The following is an 11,379-nucleotide window of genomic DNA, read 5'->3' as shown; positions in this document are numbered from 1 at the left end:
GGCGATTAAATCTTGAATTTTCACCAGAATATTGGAAACATTTCAATCTACTTCTGTGTATTGATGTAATGTTTCACAACAATATTATTTGTCAGAGTAATTGCTCTTATAATCAGCACATGCCAGTCAGTATTATTTATTCGAAATACACTAATCAGTACCAATGAAGGTTATAAGTTGTATTGCTGTCTATCTGGAAATTTTCCTGACTCTTGTATAAATAAAAAAGGTATGAAATTGAATTATTTGCATAAACTATAGTTTTGTTAACCTTTTTAATTGAAGATTTTAGATGTTATTGCTGTAATCAATAGGCTATTTAGACTTGTTTGTTGAAATGTTATATAAGATGGTGATTTCTTCAAGAGTTGTATTGTCTACATGTAAAATTTGGCAAAAATAATAAGCAAATAAATGATATATTGTGTTGTTTATGGCTGAAGAAAATAGTAGGATTAAATCTAAATAATAAATCATATTCTTTGAGTCAAAGTTTCTTACCAAAATATGTTTTAAAATCCAGTTGAATCAGACTGTGCTGTTTTTTTCAGCGGTCGTCCATTTTGCTGCCCCCTCGTGGCCATAATGCGCAACTACAAGCATTAAAAACCACTTCCGGTGAAAACTTTCACAGCAAGACATTATCAGCAAACGACCTCACAAAACACAACTTACAGTTATTACTTCCAGTGTCATTACTTATATAAGTACAGTTCACAGAAGGAGAGTTTTTAAAAGAGAATAATGTGCTGACATGTCACTGAAAAATAAAAGCGCGGAGAAGATATTAGTTGCGACAACCCGCACACCACCACCGAAGAAGAACGCGACCTGTGATGCACACCCTCCGCCAATATGACGGCACACAGGGCAGTTTCTGCCTCTGATTTCAAAGAAGAATAAGCCTTGTTGTTTCTACAAGTGCTGAATCCGCTGCCTGGACCAAAGTAGATGCGACGCCGACTTTATATCTTGGGTGAGACGGCTTTATTGGGGCACGCGGCGTGTAGCAGGGGCGCCGCTAACGGCTGCCTGAAGGCCGCGCGCTAACATAGAACAAGTCATTAGCTCTTTGGTGAACTAACTTTAGCATTAGCCTCCGTCCGCTTGTTTTGTGTCCTGCACGAGGCATGCAGTGTTTTTAACGTCAGCGAATAACCGCCTGAGTATGTGAACCGCTTTTATATGTGTGTATGAATGTAAGACTTATTAACAATAACAGTAAAGTCATGTAGCTAGCTAGGAACTTTAGCTAACATTAAGCTAGCAGCTAGCAGCTGCACAAACAACATCAGGCCGAGTTATTTGCATGTGGTCATGTTATGGATGTGTAGCCACCTATGGGAGATCTGCAGGCAGTTAATACTAACGATAAGAGCTTTTAAGAAAGATTAAAATGATTTTAATTGTAATTTATGGTGCTAAACTCTGTAGCTCTACACTGTGGGTGAATGAATGAATGCAGGGATGACGGGGCAGCACTGGTGGAGTAGTCACACAGCAAAGAAAATCTGGTTTTTTTCATGTTATTTGGGCTAAACCGTGTAGTATATGTGGTGATATATTTAAATTAGTTCTACACTAATCACTGTTATCATCCTCCCTTAGCACCAAATATAAGACACAGATTTATTGGTTCATTTTTCCATTTACTCTTTCCATAATTATTTATTTAACACCCCTGCTTATGCCTTGTGTTGTACTGATGCACATGATTCATCACCGTCATTTCATTAAGCATTGTCTGTCACATTTCCAGTCTTGCAGAATGTCCAAGATCAGGCGGAAAGTAACAGTGGAGAATTCAAAAACCATATCTGATAGCAGCAGCAGCAGCAGCACCACGACGACCAGCAGCACCAGCAACCCCGCCGCCCCCTCCCGCCGGCCCAGTGTGTTCGAGAGACTCGGCCCCAGCACTGGGAGTAATGCTGCTGATGTGTGTATAATCTATGATGCAATACACGCTTTGTAGCAGGCTGATAAAACATGTTTTGTGTCCCTGTATGGCGTGATGTTTGTCTCGTTACGGCGGACTCTCTCATGCGACTCGTGTGTGTGTGTCTTTCAGAGTCACTGTAGAAATTGGCTGAAGACCGGTAATTGCAGTTACGGCAACACTTGTCGCTACACACATGGAACTCAGCCACGAGGCAAAGGATTTAGCTTTAGTCGGTAAGACGGTTTGTCAGTCAGGATATGTTGGCTAAGTCTTTGTTATTGTGGTCCTGTCCACTTACAAGCAAATGTTTTTTTGTCTGTTGTGTTTGTGTTACGGAGCAGGTCAGCCGAGAGACCCACAGGTGATCTGCGGGAGAGGATGAAGAATAAAAGACAGGATGTTGACCCAGAAAACTTGAAGCGAGACCTCGACGAGCCCACATCCCCCCCAGCGAGAGTGAGTTCTCTGCTCCTTCAGTCTCTACTTCTTAAATAAATAATTCATTGGTGGGTGGCTGGATTTGGATTTTGACGTGATGCAACATGTGTGTGTCCATCAACAGCAGAGAGACTCCTCCAGAGGCCGACACAGGGAAAAGGAGGATATAAAGATCACAAAGGAGCGCACCCCAGCCAGTGAAGAAGAGCCCACAGAGTGGGAAACTAATCGTGAAGGTGAGCTTGTTTTGTTCACCATGGGTTTTGACGTGACTATTCTAAGATTTGGACTGTTTAATCTAAGCTTCTGTTGTTGTTTTGATACTTAAAGACTCAGATATCGACTACGACTACGAGTTGTCGCTTGAGATGAAGCGCCAGAAGATTCAACGTGAGCTGATGAAACTGGAGCAGGAGAACTTGGACAAGAGGGAGGAGATTGTCATCAAGAAAGATGAGACCCCCAACAAAACTAGAGCCACTGCCATGCCCAAGGTAAGTAACTCGTTTCTACTTTTGCTTGGATTTCAGAGAGTAGAATAATGGTTGGTAGGATTTCAGCCTGATCTGTTGTCTCTTTCCCTCAGGCCTCCCCAGAGCCGCTAAGTCATAAAGATTCACCGTCACCGTCCAGGAAGTCAAGTAGATCCCCAAAACACAAAAGTGGAACCAAAGGACAAGGTTCTGGGAAGAAAGAGAAGAAGGCATCAGTGTCCTCGCCAGTTTCAGACTCTACCAGGTAAGGGTTTGGGTGTTTCATGAACTACTCAACAGACTTCAGATCCAATCTGGGAAACAAGAAGTGATTGAGAATTGTGTCACATCAGTTTTGTGCAAGCTAAACAGCAGTGCTCCGGCCACATTTATACATCGGTGTCACCCTCCTCCCTCCTCCATCCAGGCCGTCAAAGGGGAGCCACAGTAAGAAGAAAGGGCCCCGTACCCCCAGTCCTCCTCCCCCAGTCCCTCTGGACATTCCTGTGGTTGGGAAAAAACACAAGGGCAAACACAAGAACAAGGAGAAGTCTGAGGAGAAGCAGAAGGAAGCGAAAGATCGGGGGCGAGATACAGAAAAACACAAAGAGAAGAAGGAGAAACGCAGGTAAAGTTAGAGGATAGTCGCCATTGAGATGATTCGTCTCATTAGTGTTCTGAGATTTTCTTTTTTAACATACCCGTGTTGTTTTCAGGGACCGATCAGACAGTTCCCACAAGGCCAAGCGGTCTGTGACGTCAGAGGAGCGTTCTGGTAGTGTGTCGTCTCTCTCTAGGGGCACTTCACCTCCAGCCAGGAAGAAATCCTCCTCTCCGAAAGCTATGTCCCATAAGGCCTCCCCTCCTCGCAGGTTGGTACATGTGAACCACGGGCAAAGATTTTCTTGCTCAAGGATTTAATCACTACTTATCACTGTACTGTCCTTTGTCATTGCAGGTCTCCCTCTCCTCCACGCCACCAGCGCACCCCCACTCCTCCCCGCCACCACTCCCCCTCCTCCCACTCTGGTTCCTCTGCCCAGCGGCACTCTTCGTCCCCTCGTCGGCGGCGCTCGTCCTCTCCTGCGTACCACCGGAGCTCAGCAGCCCAGGCCTCTGCCTCCCCCCCTCCAAGCTCCCGGCGCTCTCGGTCACCTCCCGCCTCCCATGACACCTCCTCACCCCATCGGCGATCTGACAGATCCAGCCCCAGCCAGCGCCACTCCAGGGGCCGCGAGAGGAGCCGTGGTGAAAGAGAGAGGAGTCCGCCTGCCCAGGAGCGCAGACACGAGCGCAGAGATGGTATGTTTGTGCCGTGTTTGTCTTACACAGCAACACTTTCGATAATCAATTAATCACACTGAAGTTTAAATGTTTCCTTCAATCAGTTGTTAAGTCTTGTGTCTCTCTTACAAACAGAAAGCCGCAGCAAGCGAGAGAAGGACAGCTTCCGGGACGACCGGGACTATGACTCCGAACAGGTCTCATCACGGGACGCCCGCGACGACAGGGAGACCAGAGAGGCCCGCGAGCGACGTGACGCCCGCGAGCGAGGAAGAGAAACAACTCGAGACTCTCGCGACCACAGAGACAACAGGGACGTGAAGGACTCCAGAGAGAGCAGGGCGGACACCCGCTCCAGCCGAGAGTCGCTGGAGCGTCGCGACCGTGAACGGGAGCGAGAGAGGGATCGGGAGAAGGAGAGAGAGAAGGACAGAGAACGGGAAAAGGAGAGAGAGAGGGAGAGGACTGATAGCCACAGGAAGGAGGAGGCGGTGCAGGAGGACAGGAGTTACGGGAGAGGTCATGGACGCGACGATGGAGGGAGAGCTGATGGGAGGACGGAGAACAGGACAGACAGAGCTGAGAGGAATGGACGAGGGAGAGGGCGTGCCAATGAAACATCTGATAAAGGCAAGACCTGACGTTACATTTAAAACCATTGTACCTTTAATCTGTTTGCGTCTTTCTCACCTTTTGAAATCGTCCTGTGTCTTGTTTCAGGTTCAAACAGAAACTCCCGGGGCTCCCAACTGAAAAGCAGCCATGACAACTGGGATTCACGCAGCAGCGCGGTGCGTGAGCGCAGCGCTGAGAGGAGCACAGATCGCAGTGCTACCGAAAGAAGCTCTGAGAGGGGTTCAGATCGAGATCGCTACGAGGGTGACAGGAGAGGAGAGCAGGCCAGAGACTCCTCATACGACAGGAGAGGAGGGCACGGTGATCGCAGAGACAACCGAGAGAGAGGTGGGGTTAGGTTATTTTATCAGAAACTGAGTAGGGTGTAATTCTTGATAGTTTCTTATTTCAAATTTGTGTGGCTAATTTTTTTAACGTGTGTTTCCCCAGATCAAAGAGCAGCCTCCCCAAACAGATACCAGGGAAGATCAGAGGACTCCGAGAGGGAGGAGAGGAGGCAGGAGCGCAGGACAGACAGAGCAGACGAGGGCCGAGACGACAGGACCCGCGACCGGGATCGAGAGAGAGAGCGAGAGAGGGACAGGGAGCGGGAGAGAGAGAAAGAGGACAGGGAGCGAGAGAGGGAAAGGGAGCGAGAGAAGGAGGCCGAGAGGGAGCGGGCCAGGGAGAGGGAAAGGGAGCGGGAACGAGAGAGGGAGAGAGAGCGGGAGAGGGAGCGCGAGGAGCGGGAGCGAGAGAGGGAGGAACGGGAGAGGGAGCGGGAGAGGAAGGAGCGAGAAAGGGAGAGGGAGAGGGAGCAGCGGGAGCGAGAGAGGCAGCGTGAATGGGAGGAGAGAGAGAGAGGACGAGAGGAGAGGCGGGAGAGGAGAGACGACATCAGGGACGACCGGACCGTTAGAGACACCCGGGACGAACGCAAGACAAGGCATGTACCAGCCTGCTCAGATTATTCTTTAGTTTCCTTCACTATCACCATTTTTCACCTCTTGTGTGAACTACCACACACCACTGCTATGTAAACTGTACATTTATTTACAAAAGAAACAGTGTCCTAGAGGGGCGCCCTGTTGAACACCAGGCTTTAATCTGAATCATTCAGAAGCTGTTTTATCTATTGAAACATAATGAAACCTAAAATATTCCATCGTAACATTGCCACGAGCAGATGTCATGATACCAGGAGGCCAGTGACATAAAGCACTTAAGATTTTCCTTTAAATCCGAATTAATTGGTTGTACAAAACATCCTTAAGTCCTCTCCTTAAAGTTTTCTCTTTATCGTTCTCTTAAGGAATCGCTTTAAGTGTGTTAAACCTTTGCAGCTAAAGTAAGGAAAAAAAACATAAAGCACCACTGACTGCATCTTAACTGCAACATGGAGTTTAAAGTGATAAATGAGGAAACTTAAGGCATCCCGAGAAGAGTGTTCTGTGACCGGGAGAAGCCGTTGGACACCCTTAATGTTGAGCAGTTGATTTTGCACTATGATTTGAGCAGAGGTCGTTTGAAGATTCGTCTCAACGTCTGGAGTTGGACCACTAGACTTTCGCAAGCTTGTTATAATTGAAAAACTCCCTTAAATTATTGTCCATTTTGACGGACAGGGTCGCAAACATTCCAGTGTAATCTGTTATTAATTTAGCTCCTCCTCCCCTGTGATTGAATTTTTTTGTAATAATCCTCCTCTCCTCTCCCTTCAGTCGTAAGAGGCCCAGGGTGGAGAGCAGCCCCAGCCCCCGAGCCTCGCCTAAGCGAGCAACTCGGGACCTCAGTCCGGCAGACAGCGACGGCTACAACAGCGCGGAAGAGAAAAGTGAGCGCCCGATTGGCCGAGGGCAGGCCAAGCTCCACCCACAGCCCCTCCTCCCCAGCCCAGTGTGTCCGCCTCCATCTGACAGTAGGGAAATTCTTTTTGCAAGGACACACTCCTGTTTATTGGACAATGCACTTCCCGTATACCACAGATACACTCTCTGTTAAAGAGCTTTGCACTGTTAATCATTTTATGGCAAATACCTCCAGAGAAGAGCCTCAGCTGCTCGCCCAAAAATGGCGCAGAGACGCACTGATGTCAAAGCTTTTATTTGCTATGTTTAAAATGTAATGAATGTGGTTATCTGACTGTTCATGTGCAGGTGCTGACAAGCATCGTTTGCTGAGCCAGGTGGTGCGGCCCCAGGAGCCCTTGTTACGTTCTCCGCCGAGGGCTGCTCTGGCCGATGAGAAGTCCAGCCACTGGAAGGATGAGGAGCGCAGAGGAGCTGGGGACAAAAGGGACGCACGCAGCCGCCATGAAGACCTGGAGCCGCGCGGGGAACGAAGCAGAGGAGGTGACAGGCGAGGAGAGCACCTTTCAGACACCCCTGCTGACTCCCGCAGCAGAGGCAGAGAGCAGCGGGAGGCCACGCCACCTCCCCCTGCGTCATCCCTCGCCATTGGCAGCGAAGACAGAGACATCGCCGGCTCCCAGGCCCATGAGGAGGGCAAAAAGAAGAAGTCGCAGAGGAAGGGCTTGAAGAAGGGTCGCAAAGAAGAGGAGATTGGCGGTGGCCTGGCTGGTGCAGGAGATCGTTTCAACCCCGAGCCCCCAGCTGGCGGTCCTCCAGATGGACCTCCACCCTTACACTCGCCCAGGAAAGGAACAAAGAAGAAGGCGCTCGACCGAAAGAGGAAACGCTCACGAGAAGGAGAATCTGATGTGTCTGATGAGGATTCATCTGCCCCTCAGCCACATAATAAACGCAGCAAGAGAGGACCCCGGACGCCACCACCCTCAATGAGGCCTGACCATCGTGTCACTGGAGGCAACGCAGAGCCGTCTCCACTGTCCAAAATGGACAACTTCAGCGACTGGTCAGATGAGGAGGTCACAGACCGTGGACTACTGGACACACAAGTGCCGCTGGCTCCTGCTGACAGGGCTCCTGCCGAGCCTCATAGGAGAGGTGGTGGTCCCAGAGTGGGCAGAGACAGGGAGCGGTGCAACCCACCACCCATCGCCCCTCTGCTTTCCCAAGATCCTCCCATGCTGCTGCAGACTCTGACCCCGCAGCCCCTCATGTCCCAGCCCCTGCTCCGCAAACCTCCCCCGGAGCAGACACGCAGCAGCAGCATGGGAAGCAACCAGAGCCGCACGTCGTCCAGACGCCTGCGCTCACCCTCAAACGAGTCAGCCCATCGAGACGACCCCCAGGGCGCACGACCCCGCCGGGGCAGGCTGCAGGGCGCCAACTCCCGGGACCGAGAGAGAGAGAGAGAACGAGAGAGGGAAAGAGAGAGAGAACGGGAGAGAGAAAGGCAGAGTGTAAACGACCCTCCTGGGGCTGAGAGGAAGTCTCGGATAGACCAGTTGAGGAGAGGGGAGCCCAGTCGCAGCACCTCCTCAGGTAAATCAATACTCACACCTAAATCATAAACGTTTTGTTAACTGTAAGAATGCCAAACTTATATCTGTCACTCCTGTCTTACAGACCGGCAGGATTCCCGCAGCCACAGCTCCAGGCGCAGCTCTCCTGACTCTGAGAGGCAGGCCCCGTCCAGGTCGCGCGCCGGCTCCCACGACAGCCGAGAACGGGAGCGAGACAGGGAGCCATTTGAGCGCGAGCGTGACCGAAAGGACCTTCGCCCTCAGCAGCAGCAACAGCAGCAGCAGCCCCTGCTCCTCCAACAGCCTCTGCAGCAACAGAGGGACTGGGAGCCTGAACCCAGAGACTGGCCGAGCCGGGGGCGAGAGCCCCTGCTGATGCGTCCTGGCCGGGAACCTCTCCTGAGGGAGCGGGACATCAGGGAGAGGGAACGCTTGCTCCCTGAAGGCCTCATTCAGCAGCATGAACGGGAGCGGGAAAGAGAGCGAGAGAGGGAGCGGGAGAGAGACATCAGAGGCGACAGAGGTGGGGATCGAGAGAGGGAGAGGATGATGATGATGATGGACCTGCCGCCGCACGTGGACCCCAGAGCCCCAGGACGAGGGGATCTGAGAGGTGATCTCAGAGGAGACCTGCGAGGGGACCTGATGAGACCGGAGAGGAGCGAATACGAGCCTCTGCTGCCAAGAGAAGCCTTCAGCCCCCCAGAGCCGGAGAAACCGAGCAACAGTCACCATCTGATGGTGGAGCAGCGGGAGCTGGAGAAGACGGACAGCATCGACGGTAAGAAGATCCGAACACGGCTGCATTTTTTCACTTTCTTTCTACATTTCCAACATGGGTTCTAAGAAATTTTACCTGTGCTGGTTTCTCAGGAGACGATGATGGGAAAGAAGACGATGGCCAGTCAGTGGCGTCTGTGGGAGAGGAGTATGAGCCCATCAGTGACGATGAGCTGGATGAAATTCTCGCTGACAGCCAGAAGAAAGAGGATCAGCAAGACGAGGAGAAAATTACAGGTACCAGGAAGAACTATGGAAATTTATTTGTTAATAGTTTGTCTGGAAACTGTTGCTCTACGAAAGCTGTGTAGACTCTTGTAATGAAGTTTCATGGCGTGTGTGTGCAGGTCCTTTGGACGTCATTGACGTGGACTGGTCCAGCCTGATGCCCAAACAGAAGCAGGAGCCGCGGGCAGCAGGGGCAGCCTTGCTCCGGTTCACCCCAGGGGCCGTGCTTCTCAGGGCGGGTATCTCTAAGCGACTCGCTGGTCCTGAGCTCCTGGAGCAGGTCAGAGAGGTGTGCAAGTCAGAGCTGGACGACCCCAAAGGTGAGAGTTTTATTCCACAAGTGTGGTATCGGCGGATTAATCAGTTATCGGCTTTTTCCTGTTCCAAATTATTGTCATGATATCCGACTTTAAAAATCCACGGTTCCTCTTTATCGAGAATTCTCTGACGTTTAATAGAGTTTAGTCTTTTTTGTGTGGTCCATATGTCTAAAACTCTGTCATCTCTGTGCTGCCAGATGCTGACAAGCTGTTCGAGCATGACCTGGGGGCTCTGAACATGGCAGCCCTGAACAGGCGGGTGGAGAGGGCAGGTCTACTGAGGAACCTCGGGCCTTGCTGCAAGGCCCTGTGTGCCCGCAGGGACTTCGCCATCCGCCGGCAGCTGTTAAAGAACGACAAGGTAGATGTCATCCAATCACTGACAGGACGATGACTTTAATACTACAGTTACTTATGCTGACTTTAAAAGTGCTTTGTTAAATGACGTTTAAATCTACGTCTCCGTCTTCAGGGTCTGACGAAGCAGTACCCCACTACGCCCGTGGTCGACAACGAGCTGCTGCAGATGAGCATGCGGCTCTTCAGACGGACCATGGCTGGTCAGGCCTCAGGCTCAGAGAGGGCCGACGGTGGGTCAGCACCAGCAGCCGAGGCGGCCCCAGCCGGTGGTAGTAAGCTCAGCACAGCTCAGCCTGAAGTGTGTGTGTCCTGATAGAAGTGGTTTTAGCGAGTCAAACACGTGAAAATGAACGCCCCCCTCCTAACTCTCGCTGACTCTGTCCCATTTCATTTCTTACATTACCTTTAATCATGACAGGAAATAAATTGTGAATCAGTTATGCTTGACATGTCTTGGATGATCTGCACGTGCTGTGCCATAGACTACTGGACACTCTAGCCTATGGAGGTGTGTAACGACCCATGTATGAGAAACATGCCCAAAATGATTTCATGTTTTTTTGTGCACTGCAGTGATTTAGTGCAGCTTTTTAATTGTCCGTCTCACCTGCCTAACCAAGCTCAAATGTTTGTTTTCGTATGTTGTGCATTGGTAACCACGACTGTGCATTAAAATGGTCAGATGTGGATTTTTGTAACGGGTCTTTTGCTTTGTCAAAGTGACTGTTCAGCCTTTAACTAATGTGATGTCATCGCTATTTCTGTTAACGTCATATGACGACATTTCTGCCGAGCAAAGCTTTAGCGTTTGCTGCAGAGCGTCACTGACCGACAACACTGAAACATCCTGCAGGGACTTGAATGAACGTTTCTCATGAATAAGCACTGCCAAACTATTCCTCCACTGAATGTCATTTGTCTTATAACTGTAAACATTACTGCTTTTTGCTTCGTGTATGTGTTCTGAATGGTTTGGCAATGTCTCCCTGAACTGAACTCCAACACTGCCATGTGGAACTCCTCTCCCTAACGTTCACCAGTCCACACCATCCAAACAGGATCATTCCCAATAGGAAAAGACACTAGACTGCGTAGATGTTTTTTAAAATGACTGAAGGGATAATTAATTCGAGCTTCCAGTGGTTCCACAGTCCTGATTTAAAAAAAAGACTTGTACAGGTGGAGAAGCTGAATCTCTGGGATGTGGTTCTATCAACACTCTTAGCTCAAAGTGACACTTGTAAAGAGCAGGTGGTGCATGGACACAAAGTCAATGGACAAACAATCGACAGCTGAACATAAAAATGGGAAGAGGCTGTTATCTTAGAGCCCTGGATTCAACATGACACCTCCTCTCGGCCATGCTACTGTGACATGAAATCTAAGTGATGTTGAAAGCGTCCGACCACAACTATGTCACCTTCTCCTGCTACATATTTATTTTGTCTAAGGGTCAAGGTCATTTTGAGATGTGCAAGTAATGATATCTGGTTCAACGCTGTATTTTTTTTTTTTTTTTTTTTACTGAAAAAATAAATGTAGAATGACATT

At 49.8% G+C, this 11,379-nt stretch overlaps 1 protein-coding gene across 3 annotated transcripts; it reads left to right on the top strand.

The window, feature by feature from the left end:
* The first annotated feature begins 625 nt into the window (after nucleotides 1-625).
* On the top strand, nucleotides 626-11,379 carry zc3h13 (zinc finger CCCH-type containing 13). 3 transcript variants are annotated; one of them, XM_049569978.1, is made up of 20 exons: nucleotides 626-976; nucleotides 1,760-1,939; nucleotides 2,072-2,175; nucleotides 2,284-2,398; nucleotides 2,505-2,616; nucleotides 2,711-2,874; nucleotides 2,967-3,118; nucleotides 3,281-3,481; nucleotides 3,570-3,725; nucleotides 3,812-4,155; nucleotides 4,273-4,767; nucleotides 4,858-5,100; nucleotides 5,203-5,698; nucleotides 6,474-6,586; nucleotides 6,909-8,159; nucleotides 8,244-8,921; nucleotides 9,014-9,157; nucleotides 9,268-9,468; nucleotides 9,666-9,829; nucleotides 9,941-11,379. In XM_049569978.1, exons 2-20 carry the CDS (start codon nucleotides 1,769-1,771, stop codon nucleotides 10,139-10,141), a joined length of 5,505 nt encoding a protein of 1,834 aa, XP_049425935.1. In that variant the 5' UTR covers nucleotides 626-976; nucleotides 1,760-1,768; the 3' UTR covers nucleotides 10,142-11,379. The 3 variants fall into 3 exon arrangements, with proteins under 3 accessions (XP_049425935.1, XP_049425933.1, XP_049425934.1); XM_049569976.1 differs by having other exon boundaries at nucleotides 6,474-6,670; nucleotides 9,941-11,378; XM_049569977.1 differs by lacking the exon at nucleotides 626-976 and adding an exon at nucleotides 985-1,166 and having other exon boundaries at nucleotides 6,474-6,670; nucleotides 9,941-11,378.

Source organism: Epinephelus fuscoguttatus, linkage group LG24 (assembly GCF_011397635.1).
Source record: "Epinephelus fuscoguttatus linkage group LG24, E.fuscoguttatus.final_Chr_v1".
NCBI classification, from domain to species: Eukaryota; Metazoa; Chordata; class Actinopteri; order Perciformes; family Serranidae; genus Epinephelus; species Epinephelus fuscoguttatus.
This window is presented reverse-complemented; position numbering and strand designations above follow the sequence as displayed.